We start from the raw sequence: 18232 nt of genomic DNA, 5'->3' as shown, positions 1-18232 counted from the left end.
AATGACTTTATCTTATTGCAATTTTACATCTTTGACATCATCAAAGATGGCGACTGACTCCAAGTGGTTGCAGACCTGGGTCTGATCTCAATATTGTAACATTAGTCTATGACTCCATGATGTGACTACCAAGCTACCTTGTGTTGGCTAGCTGAAGACCCAATTGGTGTTGCGTGATGTAGTCCCACAAAGTGTTACGCAAATTTTGTGGGAGATTGTACCTGATCAACCAGAATTACAGTGCAAGAACAGATGGGAATACCACTATACGCTTGAATTAAGTTGAGAGCAGCTGTTCAATGCAGAATTCATGGTCCCGTGTCTGTATCCATTTGCGTAGGTATTTGGCTACGCAGAGTGAAGAATTTTGGGCATGCAGCTTATGCAGTCCACCAGAGTGTGCTATCCTCTAAAACCCAACAGTGTACAGCCCAATGGGGATATAGAGTGAATACTGAGCAGCTGAAAAGTGGGCACTCTATTTCATTTCAGCTCTTCATAGGTTATAGTGTCAGTCTTACCCAAAACTGGCTGGTGTACCAAGCTGATGGAGTAGTCTTATAGACAGCATAAAAGATGGAGGTAGTTTCTGGTATTAATAAGTAAAACTAAGATAAAGTCCTTTAAACCTTCATTCTTTCTAACTGCCACCAGGGGGTGTTACCTGTGGTTGCAAAAAGACTTCTGGTCCCATAGAGGAGTCTGGGACAACTCTCTGACTTGACTTGACCTCTGTAAACACTTTCCAGCTGACTTTATGGTCTCAGTCACTGATTTTGGTTAGAGTTCATTTTGTAAATCTTGGTGGTACGGTGTTTCAGAAATGAATATACCCAGGGTATGTTTATTGGCGATGGACTTTTTATTGACGAGTGCTTAGCAGTCACCAATCACACCTGGTGGCAGACCCATGGCAATGGTGGCAGGAGACAAAACTCGTCGCGCGATCTCCAGCTCCTGCAGTCTGCATGGAGAAGCATTTTTGGGCAAAATACTGAACTCCAAGTTTCCCTCGATTAATACATCAGAGTGTGAGCGTGCATGTGAATTTTAGTGCTTAGGCACTGAATAATAGTACTGTATAAATGTGTGTGTTACTGGGTGAATGATTTAATAAAAAGTATAGTAAGTAAAGTAAAAAAGTGCTCAATTTGAGTAGAGTGGTCTTTGAGGTTAAAATGTGATGTTATGGTAGCTGTTTCCATCTTTTATACTGTCTATGAGTAGTCCGTGGACCAGGTGTTCCACAGATTTTTGACACTGCCCCCTGGTGACAGGAAACTGCAACAACATGCAGATGGTGGTCTGATAAACTGTGTGTAGGACCAACACATAACCTTAAAGCCTCCTATTAATACAAATACGAATGGCTCGATCAGTTGGCCATGAGTCTCGCTTTGTAGAAATGTAAAAAAAAACAAACGAGTCCCTTTGCTGGAGTCGTTTCATGTGTAACACAGTTTAAAGCAGAGTCAGACATGGTTTGGGATATACTGTGTAGTGTGCATCTTACAAATGGTGGGCCTCTTAACAACCCTTTGGGATAACTTGTTCTAGACTGAAGTGCACCGTTTTCTGTTGCATCTGGGAACACCACTGAATCAAACACAACAAAACACTGAACTAGTTAACTCTGAGCACAGCATGACTACAGTACTTGAAATGTACTCGGCACAAATCTGGAAGGTTTGCATGCTTTTTTTTCTCCATCAATTAGAATAACAAAAAAAAAGGAGAGAGTAAAAAGTATTGCTTGTTTTTTCTCTGTTTTGAAAACCCAAATCAGCTGGTTTTATTTTGTGTTTCTCCACAAGATGATCATATCGGTTAGCTACACTGTGACTAAGTCTACTACACAGCAGACTTGTTGCTGCAAAAGGGAGAAAAGGAGCACCGGAGTTAGTGCTGGGGTTTATGTGATGTAACCTCCACTCTCCTTCCTATTCACTCTTTTTTTCCCCTCACTCTCACTCTCTATCATGCTCTCAATTCCTTGGCTGCTTGCTGCTAGACAGTACAGTGGCCAAGAGCAGTTGAGTGACAAGTTGACGGGCCAAATCGTCGGGTCCATTGCATCCCCGAGCAGAGACGCCAGCCACCTCTGTACTTCTCCCCTTCCTTCCTGCCTCCTGGGCTAAGTCCAGAGCCCACATCCTGGGAACATGGGGCCGGACGGCTGGAGCCGACAGCACAATAAGAGGGTTCATAGGAAAAGCCGTGTCCGCGTGTGGCTGGGAGGCGCTGATGCTGCCCATGTCATTTTGGCAGCTCGCTCGGCTCTATCTGCTGGCCTCAATCACGCCAAAAGTCAAAGAGACGCTCCATTAATCTCGCTCAGCATCACAATCTTTTACCCAATGACTTCTGACAGCACAAAAAAAATAGTTTCTCTTTGTTCTACTGTTATTGTTCATTTGGTGTCCATATGAGGGTCTCTGATGTTCATCAACAAAAAAAGAAAGGTTCTACGTATGGGAGAACAGATTTCATGGAAACAGATTCTCGGAGTAGCATTTCAGATAACCAGAACACAGCAGAAAATATGACAACATGATATAGCTGCAGCCGAAGACAGTATCAACACAGTGAGAGGGAAAAAATTGTAGAGTTTAGGAGCCTGCAGACAGCGTGACAGTTCAGTACGTTTATCAAAACAGAATCTCGGCACGGGGTGAACTCTTAAGATTTGCCCCTCTCACTTCTGGGAAGTATCACACTGTGGTGGCCCGGCTGTGTTTGAGGGCTAGTGGCGAATACTCCTTAATACGAACACACAGTTTGCCCCTCAGCCAGGGGTTTTGAAGCTCCAGGGGACAGAAGTCGTCCTGTAACCACTTCTCTCTGTCGTCCACAACCAGCACGAGGCCGAAGTGCTTCAGCTGTTCAGGACTGTAGTAAACACACTGCTCCTGTTCGTCACCGTTTTCACTGCTTCCCATCATGCGCCGGGACACGACGTTCATCTCCTGCACCACCAGCTGGACCATCTCCCGTGCGGATGTGCCTGGAGTTACACAAAGCTGAAATGTAGGAGGAGATATTAGCGTTTGCCAAAACAAACACAAGGCGCTCTGAGTGAAAATCCCTGGAAAATGAATCAATACCTTGACGCTGGTCTCCTTTGGCAGACCTGTGCGGTACTGCGGGTAGACTCTGAGTGTGGCATGACAGCCTTTCCTGAGAGCAGCAGGTGATGGTGAGGCGAGTCTCTGAGTGCCGCTGTCTTCTGATAACGTGCGTGCCGGCGGAAGCCGTGACAGGCAGCGCTCAGCGGAACAGCAGCGGTCTACTGATGAGGGCCGGTGCCATCTTCGCTGCGGTGAGGTGGAAGGTGAAGGGCAAGTAGTGTGGTAGGAGTAAGGCTGCTGGTGGGCGGAAGGGAACTCCAGACTGCTGGTCCTCACGCAGAAGGCCTGCCTCTTCTCTGTGATGTGCAAAAGCTCAATCTGCCTGCTGGGCAAGATGAAGTCACTGTCAAACAGCTCCGGAGCCCCCCTTCGCCTTTCTCCTCCACATCGAAAGCCTCCACCTCCTCCACACCTCTCTCCTTCCCTCCCGTGCTGCGGCTCTGATGCTTGGAGGACGTCTGGTGTGGAATCCCGCAGAGCTCCCCCTCCACGTCCACCCCCGCTGAGATGCATTCCTCCTCCTGAGCCGCCCCCGTCGATGCGCAGGAAACCACGGGGCTCCAGGGGCGCAGAGGACGAGAGAGGTGAAGGGGGCAACAGGTCCAGCTCTCGGGGGCTCTGGGCACGACTGGAGTCATAGTCACTGTCGGTAGTGAGGAAAACTTCAGAGGAGCCTTCCTCATCTGAGAGTCCAGCAAAATCTAAAGGGTGCAAGAAAAGAAAGAAATTTATAAATGAGTACAATAATTCCACAATATCACATTTTCTGGTATAAAAAAAATTGCTCATGTACAAAAAATATCTTTTGGAACCACACGAATCAGACGTCTTTCTGACCTGAGTGCTTACGGCATCGTTCGGGTGAAGGCATAGGAGAGGGCATGAAGTCTGGCTGAGATGAGGTAGAGGGAGGCTTGTCAGGCATCACCTCTTTAGAGAAGTCAATTATCCAGCTTACAGAGATGCCTCCTGTCGGCTGCTTGTAGCGGGCGTACTGCAAGGCATCCATAATCCATCTCACATCCCGCCACACCTCCTCCATTTGCTTTGGGAAAGTTATTAAGATCATAAGTTACAGTGACGTCTAATACTGTGCTACTCTGGGATTGTCCATCATAATGGGATATTTACACCTAGACTATGCTACAGGCTCGGATAAATCACAAATAGCTGACATGCTGACAGTACGTCATACCTGCATGTGTTCCTGAACTTGTTGGTGTTTCTTCTTGGCAACGAGGAGCTCAGCTTCAGAGAAGGCCTCCCGTAGTGCCTGCTGAGACATGAGGGACTCCAGCTCCAGCAAGGCGGACACCCTGCAGTACTGGCCGATGAAACTGGGGCAATAGGCATTAAAGTGCACTGAGGAAGAAAAGAAATCCAATAAGACCCAAAAGCAGAAATATAAAATCTTCTGAAATAGAGAAACACATATAGTAACAGCAGTTTTTCAAATATTTCTTTTATATAATACTGCATAAAATTTTATAAACTAACCCAATTCAAAGATCTGCAGCGGCAGTGTGAGGAAGCCGGAGCGCGGGGAGTATGGATTATTCTGACCGGGAGCCGTGCAGACTTCATCTGAAGGTGGCAGGAGGAGGAGGAAACACACTTTCTCCCCAAACTCCAACACTTCCTGGCTGTAGATACGGAAGTCCTGTGCCTAAACACAAAGAGACAGGTGATCTCTGTGGGTCTCTGGCTCCACAGGTATCGATGTACGCTTAGTTGAAGTCCTTTAGGACTGTAAAAATGTGACATAATACAGATATTTATATTTAAATCTTAAGCTTTCATTTGAATATATATGCAGTGTTGTTTGTGTACAAGAACTTTGTGGCAGAGGAATTGTTTTCAGGTTGTTTGACATCCTGTCTGTGAACATTAAGTCTCACGGACAGAAAATTAAATTTGGCAAAATGTTCAATGCAGTTCGGTTCTATTTACATAACAGTTGCCTTAAGTGCTTAATATTGTAAAGTAAACCCTATGATATTACAGAGAAACCCAACAATCATAGGACCCCATATGAGCAAGCATTTTGGCGACAGTGGGAAAGAAAAACTCCCTTTTAACAAGAAGAAACCTCCGGCAGAACCACGTTCAGGGATAGCTATCTGCCACAACCCGTTGGGGGTAAACACTTTGCTGTGTTGGTTCTGGAGGTCAATATTCAAGGTCGCTGTACCCTCATCCAATTAGATTCTCTCTGTATCTTAAAGAAATCCTACAACTGGGAGGTTGTAATAATTGGTTGATATTCTAAGAGTCATTTCTACTTTCCTTTGATAAACACAGTAAAGATCAAGTAATTGAGCCCAAGTTTATTAAGATTTACAGAGTATGGATCATAGAGTGCTATTTAAATCAATTTTATACGTTTCAGTATTTTAATAGCAGAATTAGGAACCAATAAAAAACCTTGTATAACAAAAAGCGACCTCATTGGGGGTTACCTTATCACACTCTTACACTTACACTTTAAACTGATTTACAAAGATTTCCCTACATGAGTGATTCATACCTTTAAGTCTCCAGTTCTTCATTCTTATAACAGTTAAATAAAAGACTTTGAGCAATAGTCCTTCAAGCTTCCTGAAGGTCTTTCAAACATTTTTTGGACATTGGCTGCTTTTTCACTCATTTTTAGTCCTGACCATTTTCAGAGGAATTTTGTTTTGTTTGTTAAGCCACTTAACACTGACTTGTGGATCATTCAAGCATTAAAAAAAAATCACCAAAGTAAAGGGATAAACCAGTGATGTGTCTGGTGATGTGTGGGGTCATCTTGACAGAATGGAACAAAAAGTAGCCAAAATGCAAAGAAGAGCTTTGAGTGTCATTCAATGTTCCATTTTTCTAGCAAAATACAAAGAAATAGGAGGCGGCTCAAGATTGTGACAGTGTGTATGTATCAACACAGTGCATATTTATCTTCATAGTCATGTAACTTTTAATAGCAGTGAAGTTTATGGTGCTGGCGCTCCTCCATTTGAACAGTTGGTGGGAAAAGTCAAATGGACAATGACTGCCATTGTGCAGGAATTCAAACCATGTTCTTTTAGAGAAATCATGTAGAATTAGTGGTCTAACCAGCGCTGCCTCAATTTCCACTGGAGTCATTTTAAAGAGCTTTCTGCTTCTGCTGCTGCCTGACTCGCTGTATGCTTCCCCCAGGTTCTACGCATCAGTCAAAATCACTTTTACTAAACAAATTGTGGACTCACTCACTAAATAGATACAGTTGTCTTGTTCTGACCTGATTGCCAGGAATGTTGATGTGAGCTATCAGGTCCTTGATGGCATTACGCAGGTCCTGTAGGAGGCGATGGGGAGCACTCTGTACATCATGGTCCATTTCCAGTGACTCCTCCAGAGAGCTGAGGGCCTGAAGCCACTGCCACTCCTCTCTGGAATATCACAGAAACAACTCCTTTATTGTTTTGCTAGTTTAGTTTAGTTCTTGCTTTTGAAATTTATCAGCCTAACCAGCAGGACTGCAATTCAATTACACATTAGGTAATGCGTGATCCCAACCTGGACACATTGCTGTTGTCTCGAATTTTGGTATGACAGAGCACGTTGGGGAGTTTCTGGGGCACCAGTGCTCTTATCTGCTCCACCGATGTACACAACTTCAGGTAGCCCAGATATAAGCCTGGAGACAAAAGCTTCCTGCTACGCCTGTGGTACGCCAGCTTCTCCTAGAAACAGCAGACAGGGTGTCCCTTAAGACTTTTCATTGCATTTTAATACCACTAAAACAAACATACACAAGATGGAAATACAGAGTAAATTTAAGACGTAATGCAGTCTGCATGTCTTTTATTAAAAGAAACTAGACTAAGGGGCGTATTCGTGATAGCCTTGTGGGCAAGGTAGCCCAAATGCTCACTGTTTTGGGAATCCTTCCACATCTTCAGCTGGTATTTCAATGTAACTGGCATAACATCCTTCAGCTGTATACCTCGCCTGAGTGGGCCATCTAAGACAAAGTTAGCTGGCAAGCTCTGACCAGCCACATCCTTCTTGAGCTCCATTCTCCTCAATGGTTCTCCTCAGTTCTTTAATGGGAAATGAGGTAATGGCCTCATCAACCAGAGCTTAGCACTTGACTTCCTTCCTCATGACAAGCTGATAGCAATCATTATCAAGCCATTTGCCATTAAATGTGTATCTTCTAACTTCTGTCAACTAGCATTGACTAGAACTGGCCAGTCTTTACTTGACCTCCCTGCTGGGAATATGCATCAGTGAGTTTTGTATTTTAGTACATTTTTAGACATAGTCTGCCACAATTAAGGTACCAAATGTATTTAATCAGTCCGGTGTTACTGTTAGCTGTTTACAAACTCAAATGGTCGGCCAAACTACGTATAAGCTGTGGTTTTGTTTTTAGAGCAAAAAAGAACCAGGCACATGTTATGGCTAAACACCATTTTTACCTTCAGTGTCTGGTGTCCACTTATGTTCACTGACAGTGCTAGGATAAATCATCATCAGTTCATCTCTGTGATTTGGTGCTCTGCAACTGGAAAAAAACCTCTACCAGACTCTGGACTGTTCCTGTTCCAAAAGTAGCATGGCCGTAACACTGTTGTCACACTGCATGACCTAAAGGTATGCAGGGGGTAAAAATAGCAGCATTGTATGGTGGAATTTCCACCCAAACTGAACTAAAACTGTGGAATTCAGTACCTTTTTCTTTATAGAAGTAATTTTTAACTCTATGAAAGTAAGTGTTGAACGGGGTGAATTACATGATGGCTGTGCTTTTAATTTTTTCTCCGTAAGCATCCTCTCATTCAGTAGTCCTGTTTTTATGTTTCGCTGTTCAGTTAGTCTTGGATGCTTTTCATGTTGTTCCAGCGTGTTTAAAGTGGAAGTCAGTCCTGCAGAATAGCCCATCAGCACATTTTTTCGCATTTCATCATATAATTTGTTCATAACTGGCCACAAAACAAATATTTCAGTGAGCTGTGGTTTTGCCAAAGGGAATCTTCGCTATTGTTTTGGAACCACAGGACAAAACCAGTGTGCTTTAGAGGCCAAACAGCATTGCAACAATGGCATCAGGTTTACTAGGTTATATAGACAAAATCAACTTGTGGTTTACTTCCAGATTGTTTTTTGGTTGGTTTTTTTTGCTGAACTAAACATCCACACTGAATTAGTTATATAACACTAAATAACAACAGTTACACGGTTAGATCATCATCGTCTCCAACATGCTGAAAGTTTAAACTGCTACTTGCTGAATAAGCGGCTTTAAAACGTGAAGCGACTTCAAGATGGTTACGTTTACATGTTGAGCTGTCACAGATTGACCTGACGTTTGGCATTTTAATTAATCTGATGACAAGTCTGCTCAGTATGCTGAATGGCCTAATAATGACAGTGACAAATGGAAGAGCAGAGTCACGGTGATTAATGTTTGTCTAAATAAAGGGTGTCTGCACAAACAGAACTTGTAATTGGAAGCAGATTTCAATTTAAAGTCCTATTGTTCCTGCCTCGGTGCCTCATGTCTGTCAGGCTGTGTTTGGTTTTCTGTGAATGAGAGCCTCAGCGATTCCACTAAATACATGTTTCGGGGCATTTTGTTGTCGACAAAGCCCTTTATTCGACGTGCTTTGATCTGGCCACATCCTCGGGTAACATAAATGCAACATAAACTGCTGTGGAAGCGTTCTTTGACCAAAACAAAAGCAAAAAATAGCCCAATGTACAAAACTGAGGTAACTCCTAATCACTGCCAGCCCACTTCTCTACAATATGGGAGCCAATCAGCTTGTTTTGAAGAGAGTGGATATCTGGACAACACACAACACACTGACATGAGAGGTAAGATTGTGTAAAATTTCATCTTGTATGTCCCGATTCTGCACATTCACATGCAGATACTGTCTACAAAGATGCCTGCTGTCATGGTCCCATGGTTTTGTGTTATTTCTGAGTTTTGGTTTCTGTTTGAAAACCGCTTGTTGATTTTTTTTTTTTTATATTTCTGTGCGAGCCAATTACATGTTACAATTACACAGTAATATCTTAAGACCTGCCGGACTCACATGAAGTGTGATGAGGAGCATGTCCAGCGCAGTGGGCTCTTCGGGGGATGATATAGATTTTCGTTGGAGCTGCAGTTTACAAAGCTGCGTCCAGCGTACCCCGTCAAGGTTGGGAGACGCATTCATGTCCTTCAGCAGCACCAACAGGGCGTTACCATGCTTGTCTTTGATCGGCTCAAAATATACCTGACCAAGATCCTGGGTTCCCAGTGCTCCCTGATAAAAAAAACATCAGATAATATTTCCTAAAATGTTTCACACTGAGCTCATATGATCACAGCCGCCATAATTTACTCATAAAACTATTAGACTACCTGTAGATGGGAGACGGCCTGCAGCATCTTGAGGCGAGTCTGCAGAGTGCATGAACACGACGTCTGGGAAGGACCGAGGCACTGCTGCAGCCACGAAATTTCCTCCCATAGATAGGACACCTGTTGCGGGATAGGAATCATAATAAGGGGCATTGTAATCATTTGTGCAAATGCATAGATATGTGACTGTCAAGTTAAACTGTGGTCCATGCACCTTAGTAAACCATAGAAAGTCCTGCATCAGTGAGCTTGAATACGAATCTTCAATCTCCACAATAGGAATCTGCTCCTCTGGAGTCACCAACACGTTGTCGTCTCTGTAGAATATGGACGCCAGATAGAGACCTCTGGAAGGAAACGCAGAAAAATTGTATGTATGAGTATTTAATACAGCTCTGAATGTTTAAATGTCAAAAAACACTAGAATCAGTACTTTGCTGTTTTATGTAAATGTACATCGTAAAAAGGTATCTTCCACAGCGTGTCTTTTATCCTGTCTTCCTCCCCTCAACCCTATAAATGGTCAGAGCAGACGGCCGCCCCTCCCTGAGCCTGGTTCTGCCGGAGGTTTCTTCCTGTTAAAAGGGGGTTTTCCTTATCCCTGTCACCAAGTGCTTGCTCATAGTAGGTAGTTTGATTGTTGGGATTTTCTCTCTATTACTCTAGGGTGTTTACCTTGCAGTATAAAGGACCTTGAGGTGACTGTTGCGGTGATTTGGTGCTATATAAATAAACCTGAACTAAAAATCTGGCGGGAGAGTGTAAAAATAAAATGACAAATTACACACCAGATTTGTTAAACATATAGTTAAAAGCCTAGGACATGGAGTGCTCTAATTTTTACGCCACGGTTCAAGGATAAACTCTCTTCTACCTTTTCAAACTTTTGACAAATTTGTTGGTGGGCTGGAAAAGGTGCCGCAGGCTCTTGGACACTGAGTGCTTCCTGCTTTGTGGTGGAGCTTTGCATTGCTCTGTGTGAAAAAACACAGGAAAAAAACAGAAAGGATTAAGCTAATTCCATAGCAACAACAGAGTCAGATTACCTGAATAACTATTCCAATGCCCTTGATGCTTAAAATCACAAATAGCATACCAGACACAATAGAGCCGTGACTCTGACTGGTTTTCTCTCTAAACTGGTGTCTACTCCTGTCCTAACTAAGCCCAGTGGCAGGCTGTTACCAGAGTTACCTAACTGACAACAAACCTGACACATCCAACATCGCGGTCAGAGTGGAATATTTCTTGACATGCTCTCCAGTGGTGCGGTACCATTTGACAGTCAAGCTGGCTGCCAGCAGCAGAGTATGGGCCTAAAGGGAACTGCTTACTCTCAGGTCCCAGAGGAGCTGTGTGTACATGTGTGTGTGTCTGTGTGTGTTTACCTGTACACGCTATAGCTGCTGGAGCATGGCAAGCCTCGAGCAACAGCCATACGCGCAGAGTCAAGGAGCTGTCGTAATTTGTGTGTGTGTACGTCTGTATGTGTCTTAAGCCTTCGCCGCTCACCTACAGGGGAGGTCAGTCAAGTCTGTGGGGACGTGTTTATTTTTAGTGGACCAGGAGGGGGTTGGAGGCCAGAGCGAGAGAGGTGAATGCATATCTATATGTGTGCGTTTGTAAGGGTGCTTGTTGGTGAGATAACGCACCTCCCCACTCATTAGAAACCATGAGTCCCAAAACCCTTTACAGACCCCCCCTGCCCAGCTCCCCACAGGTGAGGTAACTCCAGCCCCAAGCCACTTAAAGTCAATAAACCTCCCCATTCAGGGCCCAAGAAGAACTAATTTTCTCTTCAGGTGGATGAGTTGAGGTGTAGTAACCAGAAAAAAAAGCACCATTCGACCCTTCTCACCTCCCCAAATTTCGCTCCACTCGCGACTCTGTTCAGCTCCAGCCTTGCCAGGCCTCAGTCGCTCTTTGACACTGAGTAAGAGAGACAAGAAGGGCTGACTGCTGGGGTGCCTGGGTTAGTCAAGACTTCTTTCACAGTTTAATTAATAGTGTTTGGACAAGAGGGAGAAGGTGGTGTGGGCTTTGAGCCGGGCTGCGATGGCGGGGGGGTGCGTACATGGACATGTAGGAGAGTCAAGAGTTGAAAGCGAGAGCATGTACTTGAATATTTGCGTCTGCTCGTGTACACGCGTACCCGTGTGTGAGCCTGTCTATCTTTATGTGTGTGTATATATGTGAGGACAGTAGACAGGGCGACTGGTGGGCTGCAGGGGGCGAGAGGGGGAGGCAGCAGTAGTCAGTGTTAATTTATGCCCTCTCCAGACTCCAGCCCGGGACTTGTCTCTTACAGGAATAACAAACATGACCCCAGGACACGCCACCTCGACTACCGTGTCTGAACTCTCAAACTCAATCAGCCACCGTCTGAAGAACCAAGAGCCACTCAATACCGGCTATTATATTGCATCTTGCCCTGTTGCAAATATGGTCTAGCCACAGTGGACAATAGTAAGTGGGTGAGTGTGTTTGGGCGTGTGGGTGTGAGAGAAAAAGAGGGACAACTTGCTCAAGGCTAAGTGCAGTTTGCCGTCATGTAAAAAGAGGCAGTGTGGATAGGTTTTGACACTTATGGGACCAGCTTACAGCCAGCAGTGTTTAGGGATATAAACAGCTTGAGTGTGAGAGAAGCTGATCTGCATTTTGTCCCAGAGAGGGAGAGGTATTCAACCGAGAAACGGCTGAGTCATGGAAAGACTCGTGAGGGATGGGGAGGGGTTGCCGAGACAGACGGGAGGGTATTATTTTTGAGGCGACGTGTCACCTTAATATGTACGGCCTGAGATTGTAAAGTGTCTGTCATGCTGAGATGAAACACAGCAACCTGTTACACCTGTGATTTCAACTCTGCATCGTTGTGTTTCTTTGCGCAGGAAAAAGAATGCTCATGAAACATGAAGTCGTGCCAGTATTAAACACTGATCTTAAGGTTAAGTTTAAAACACCTTTGAAATTTGGTTGGGCTTCAAATACTTCAAGCTCTCATATTAGTTTTTAGTCTTTCTGGGGGAAAACAGCCCCTTCGAATTGGTCAAAAAGTTGTTGATACCATGGCAGACACAGTGGCGGTGAGCTTCTTTTATCTGCCCAAGTAGCTGGTCCAGTGACTCCTTCTGTCCTCTCTGACGAGGAGCGCGGCCATCAATGTCCCTCCAACCTTCAGGGAGATGAAATAAAGAAAGAAAAACTGTTATACAACAACTTGTTACTGCAATTATCTAATCAGCCAATCATGTAGTGGCAAATCTATGGATTTAGGCATGTAGACGACCTGCTGAAGTTCAAACTAATAGGAAGGCAACAGTTACTCAAATAACCACTTGTTACAACCAATGTATGCAGAAGAGCATCTCTGTTTGAACAATACACTGGATCTTGATGACAGAAGAACACCCCTGTCAACTAAGAACAAGAAATTGAAGCTATGATTCCCAGAGAAGATTTGAAAAATGTTTCCCAGTCCGTTGAGTTCTGAAAGCATGGATCCAACCTGCCTTTTATCCTTGGGTTATGATGCTGCTGTTGGAGTAATGGGGTGGGAGACATCTTCTTGTCACGCTTTGGGCATCTTAGTACCAACTGAACTTTTAAACACCACAGTCTACCAGATTATTGTTGCTGACCATGTCCATCCCTCTATGACCACAGGGTACTCATTTTCTGATAGCTGTCTCCAGCTGTGTCACTAAGTTCAAATCAACTAGATTCTTTAACATGACAATGATTTCGCTATACTTAAAGGGCCTCCACAGTCTCCAGATCTCAGTCCAATAGAGCAGCTTTTGGGTGTGGTAGAACTGAAGATTTGCATCAAGAGTGTACAGCCGAGACAGCTGTAGCAACTGCGTGATGCTGTCATGTCACCAAAATCTCTGAGAAATGCTTACAGCTCCTTATTGAATCTATGTGACAGGTCTGAAGCCAAAAGGATGTCATGGTGTAACTGACAAAGTGGCCAGTGAGTGTATATTTATCAAGACTCACAAAGCTCATACATAATAGGTGTTTTTAGCGGAAACCAACATGACGAAATTAGGGTACTGGTTCGTTTACACACATTGGTCTAGAGTTAGCTTTTTTTTTTAGCATTTTTAGTTGTACCATGATCAAAATTTATACAAATATTTATGGCCCTATGGCGACATTATGTGGTTTTAAGTCCATCTATCCGTCCCTCCTTCCATCCGTCCATTCATCACCTTGACTGTTTACCCCAGTTGGGTCACAGGGTGCTGAAGCCTGGTCAAAAAGCAGGCTGGATGCTCCCTGGACAGCTTATAAGTCCATCTCAGGGTTAACACGGAGAGACAATCAATATACCTACAGGCAAGGTAGAACCACCAGCAACTTATTCAGGCAATCGAAGAACTTGCAAACTTCACTGAGAGAAAAAAAAAGCCTACAGTATAATAGCAACACCAAATGGTAACCACTCCAACACTATGCCACTCAGGCTAACATCTTATTTCACGTTTGTTTTTTTTTAAATTAGTGCAAAACTGTCAATTGTACTGTCATGAAACGTGGTACAAAGATTAATGTTCAGCAAGTTTTTTTAATGAAACAAAATTATTGTTGATTTATGAAAATGGTCTTTTTTAAATTCTATTTTGGACACTGAAAAACAGGAATGTTTCTGTCATTTAACTGTTTACCTATTAATCAACTATATCAGTGTAGTATGAATGGCTGTGGGGGAGGTCTTTATCAGCAGGAAAACCTGTAAAACTTATAAAAAGACAGGTAAAAGTCCCAAAAAATATCTGCTCTCCGTACTTTACAAAGCTGTCAAGTGGGGTGGATTGGAGCCGTTGCTGGGCCGATTCTGACCACCAGGCCTTACATTTGACACCCCTGGCTTATAGTACCACCTTACTTGAGCTGCTCGAATGGCAATGGCCATTTTGTCTATATTGGACACATAAGCTGAATGTGCTTAACATAAAAGAAAAATTAGTAAGAAAATTAGCAGAAATGAGCTGACATATTATTATTATTACAAACTAAACTGGTATATAATTGAGTTTTAGGGTTGTCAGCTACTTCATATTTTGTGTTTGAAAGCTCACTGGCTTTTATAACCAGAGGCTAGTGAGAAGAAGGAAACTAAGCTGATAGTAGACTGTTTTAATAGTGGACTGTTATCAGTTATGGAATGATAAAATTACAGGTAATTAATAAACTCTCAGCAATTTACATTTTATTAAAAACAGCACTTATTTTGTATAAATTATACTTGATGTGACATTAATATCCAGGTAAGATCAGACCCATATAGTCACATTCTCTGCTGGACAGGCAGATCCCCTGAGCACCACTGATTTTGGGTTCAGGACTGAACATGTGCACAGAGATTCTGACGTAGTGCTCCTGCCACCTTGACAGCATCTGAGGAACGTTAATGTACCACAAACTTAACTGTACCCCCAAAACGCTAAATATTCTCATTCCTCTGTCTTTTCGTGTTTCGTCTTTCCCTGTGATGGAGGCACACTTACACAAAAACACCTACTTACAGTACACTGTATTACAAACACACACTTGGCCTTCTCTGCTCATAGATGACCAGCTCTGCAGAAATCCGTCTCCCTTATGCATTAGAACCAGAGGATGTGTCAACGATAACCCACCCCCAACCAACATCAACTCCAACCCACCCCCCACTCCCTCTCCTGGAGCCCCCCGGGGGGTGCATGGAGCTGAAACACGGTGAGGTCTATTCCCGGAAAGGTGCCTGTCCCGACAAGACAAGCGGGCCCTTTAATGGGCGTCCACGGCCCGGTATAAGGCCCCCACTGTTGGGGCCGCGCCGCGCGCTACAGCACAGACATACAAATATTTCCAGTGGTAGGCCCAAATGGAAAACACAAACACGCAACATCGAAATTAGCTCTGGGAGAGGGGAGGGAGAGCGGTGGGACAGTAGAAAAAAAAGGAGAGGGGGAAGCCTAGTTTCACAAACTTGCTGAAAAACACTGTGTGCTGATGAGGACAAACATGTTCATGTGTTCTCCAGATGTGCCACGAGCGTGCCAGTGTGCCCACAGCAATGCTACCTATGCTCACGCTCTTACAAAAGGTGCATTTTGCATCTGCAACAGTCAGAAGAGTCCTTTCACAAATCTCAAAAACATGGAAACGTAAAAATTTCACACAAACTAAAGAAAGAGACAGATGGACTGAAGGAAAGGGAGAAAGAGGGTCAGAGCTGTAGCGGTCAACAGCTCAGCTGTTGCACATGACTCCACGGTTAATTTCTTGGCTGAACCCGGGTGGCTTCTCCTGGCAGCTGGGCCCAAGCAGCATCCTGAGGCTACTGTTACACTCACTAACATCCGCAGTGAGGGTCCCACAACCCGCCCAGCCGCCCTGGCAGAGCTGGAGGAGAGTCCAGCTGTCATCCCTCTAGTGATGGCACAGCAAAATTGGAATGACACCAGCGTGACAAATTCAATTAACAAAATTAGGCGATGCCCGGGTCATTTTATGTGTAAGACTACGAAACAAATCACTTATGCAAGACAAACATACACACACACACCACAGTTATTAATTTAGTGAGGTGAGCCAAAACCTTGTAGAGCAAGGGGCACGTTTTGAAATCACCCTAAATTTGGAGCTTTATGTTTAGCTTTGTGTAAAATTTAGACACAGGCTTTAAAATACTCATATTTATACAAAGAAAATAGACAACTTACTGGAAGGTGCAGCACAGGCCGGTGTGGAAATTTTCCAAGGTCCCCAGCCCTTCATGTTGTACGCTGACACCTGCACGTAGTAATAGGTCCCCTGGGAGGAGAGCAGATAGGACACTTACGACAGAATCTGCTTGCGTGTGGCAACAACCGAAAAGGAAGTGTTTCTGTAAATGACCATCTGCATACATGTGCATGTGTGGAGCTCAGTGCATCTCAGTCTCCCAGCGTGCAGACGGCGAGCCCCTGCCTCTCCTTTCTCAGCCAGATCAATCACACCAGCCGCCAAAACTCACTGGCCTTGCCTTGACCCCTGTTCTTTTTTGACAGGAGTGAGCTTTAGCTGGTAGTGGGGGTCTTAAATGGGGGATGGGTCTTCCCTCACATAATAACTAACAACCAGTGGAGTGTCCATTTGTCTCCATGTCCGTTTAAAAAATGCCACCCATAAATCAGGTGGCAGGCTACCAAGCTGCTCTTTTTTATCATTTTGGCAGCTGCCTGCAAATATCGCTTACGGGTGGTCAGGAGGGAATAGGGTTTGGTGTGACGCTTAACATATACAGTAAAGAAGGGTCCAGGGCTGTGTGTAACAATACCAGGGCCCTTCCTGTGAGAGAATAGCTACAAGCTATTCTACAAGCTACAGCTGGAGAACCTGCAGCATAGTGCTGCTTAAACTATGGTGATAAAATGTGATTGGAACATTTTATCTGTAAGTTGGAAGGAATCTGTAAGTGCTTCAGCTCATGGAAATGTGCATGAAGAAAAACAACAACAATGTGCCGGCAGAAACTTACAGATGTTAGTCCAGTAATGTTGCACTCGAGTTGAGTGGCATCATCCACTATCATCTCACCCAGCAGAGGACTAAACGAAGGATTACCGCTCCAGCTCACTTCAAACATACACAAACACAAACATTTTTCATTAGTTATCAAACACTAGTCATTACTTTACAGTAGAATTACATTGCTTTTCCTTGTTTTCTTTAATTAATATGCTTTTACAGTAATGAATGCTTACACTGAACACGCCCACTATGGGTTTAGAATAATAATGCATGCACAAGAAAACCCCTATGAGCCAAAAGCTTCAGGCTGTTGGAGCTTTATGATGTCAAAGAGAGCGGATGTCCTTAATATTGTCATCTCAGGGACAAATGTCCCACCCACTGTCCATTTTACCCAATGGACTGCCAATCAGAAGAAAGCTGTGTCCTTTAAGGGAGAGAAGCAACAACAGCTTGTTTCAGGCAAACAGGCCAAGTAGAGATTAAATAAGGATTTTGAACTGTGGGCCATGCAAAGCTACTCTCCAATAGTCCAAGAATAAAAAGCTTGGAGCTGGAAATGAACCTAATATGTCCACTTGTAACTCTACATATTGTAATACTGAGTGGTTTGTTCTAAATGAAGTGGCTGGTCTGGTGTGACGGCCGACCTTTGTATTTGGTAACCACAGCAGAGTTGACACAAAGAGGTTCCTGGAAGTCAACTTTTAGACTGGTGCTGCTGCTGACAGACAGGGAAACTACACTGGGAGCATCTGGAGGACCTGGAGAGACAGAGGACCAGAGAGAAGGCCGGGTAAATAAGCAGAGTACACACAAGAATACACAACAGTCAGATTACTGTAATGGGATCTTTTACATGTTTTGATCTGTGCACAGTGCACTCACTCAGTTTGAGAGGGTTTGATATGCAGTGAAATTGTGTATGATGGTAAAATCAAAGCATTTAGAGGCAGCGCAGCTTCATCTTTACCCTATAATCTTCACAAACCGATATAAGCTTAACACAAGTATGTCACAGATTCTCACTGTGGATATAACAGCACAGACATTAACCTTCAACCTGTGCTTTATTACTTTCACGTGCATTCACACATGCCCATCAAATTACATGAGTAATGTAGAATTAAAAGGCGGGAAAAGATCTTTTTTACATCAAAATGCACATTGGTGTGGGTACAAGGGAGGAGTGTCTGCTTTCTGAAGAGGGGGGCGG

At 44.0% G+C, this 18232-nt stretch overlaps 1 protein-coding gene across 8 annotated transcripts in view; it reads right to left on the bottom strand.

The window, feature by feature from the left end:
* Positions 1-1757: 1757 nt before the first annotated feature.
* ankfn1b (ankyrin repeat and fibronectin type III domain containing 1b) overlaps positions 1758-18232 on the bottom strand; it is a 147615-nt gene continuing 131140 nt past the window's right edge. For all 8 annotated transcript variants that reach the window (XM_026178722.1, XM_026178723.1, XM_026178721.1 and 5 more), the window contains 15 exons: positions 17667-17780; positions 17024-17121; positions 16227-16317; positions 12578-12685; positions 10388-10487; positions 9728-9860; positions 9514-9633; positions 9200-9415; positions 6669-6835; positions 6391-6541; positions 4626-4794; positions 4324-4490; positions 3966-4173; positions 3105-3829; positions 1758-3020 (listed from right to left, as the gene is read on the bottom strand). In XM_026178722.1, coding sequence (XP_026034507.1) covers positions 2712-3020; positions 3105-3829; positions 3966-4173; positions 4324-4490; positions 4626-4794; positions 6391-6541; positions 6669-6835; positions 9200-9415; positions 9514-9633; positions 9728-9860; positions 10388-10487; positions 12578-12685; positions 16227-16317; positions 17024-17121; positions 17667-17780 — 2876 coding nt within the window. In that variant the 3' untranslated portion in view covers positions 1758-2711. The remainder of the gene's footprint in view (positions 3021-3104; positions 3830-3965; positions 4174-4323; positions 4491-4625; positions 4795-6390; positions 6542-6668; positions 6836-9199; positions 9416-9513; positions 9634-9727; positions 9861-10387; positions 10488-12577; positions 12686-16226; positions 16318-17023; positions 17122-17666; positions 17781-18232) is intronic.

Source organism: Astatotilapia calliptera, chromosome 8, assembly GCF_900246225.1.
Source record: "Astatotilapia calliptera chromosome 8, fAstCal1.2, whole genome shotgun sequence".
In the NCBI taxonomy this organism is placed as follows: Eukaryota; Metazoa; Chordata; class Actinopteri; order Cichliformes; family Cichlidae; genus Astatotilapia; species Astatotilapia calliptera.
Note: the sequence above shows the minus strand (reverse complement) of the source record. Positions and strands in the feature narration are given on the sequence as shown.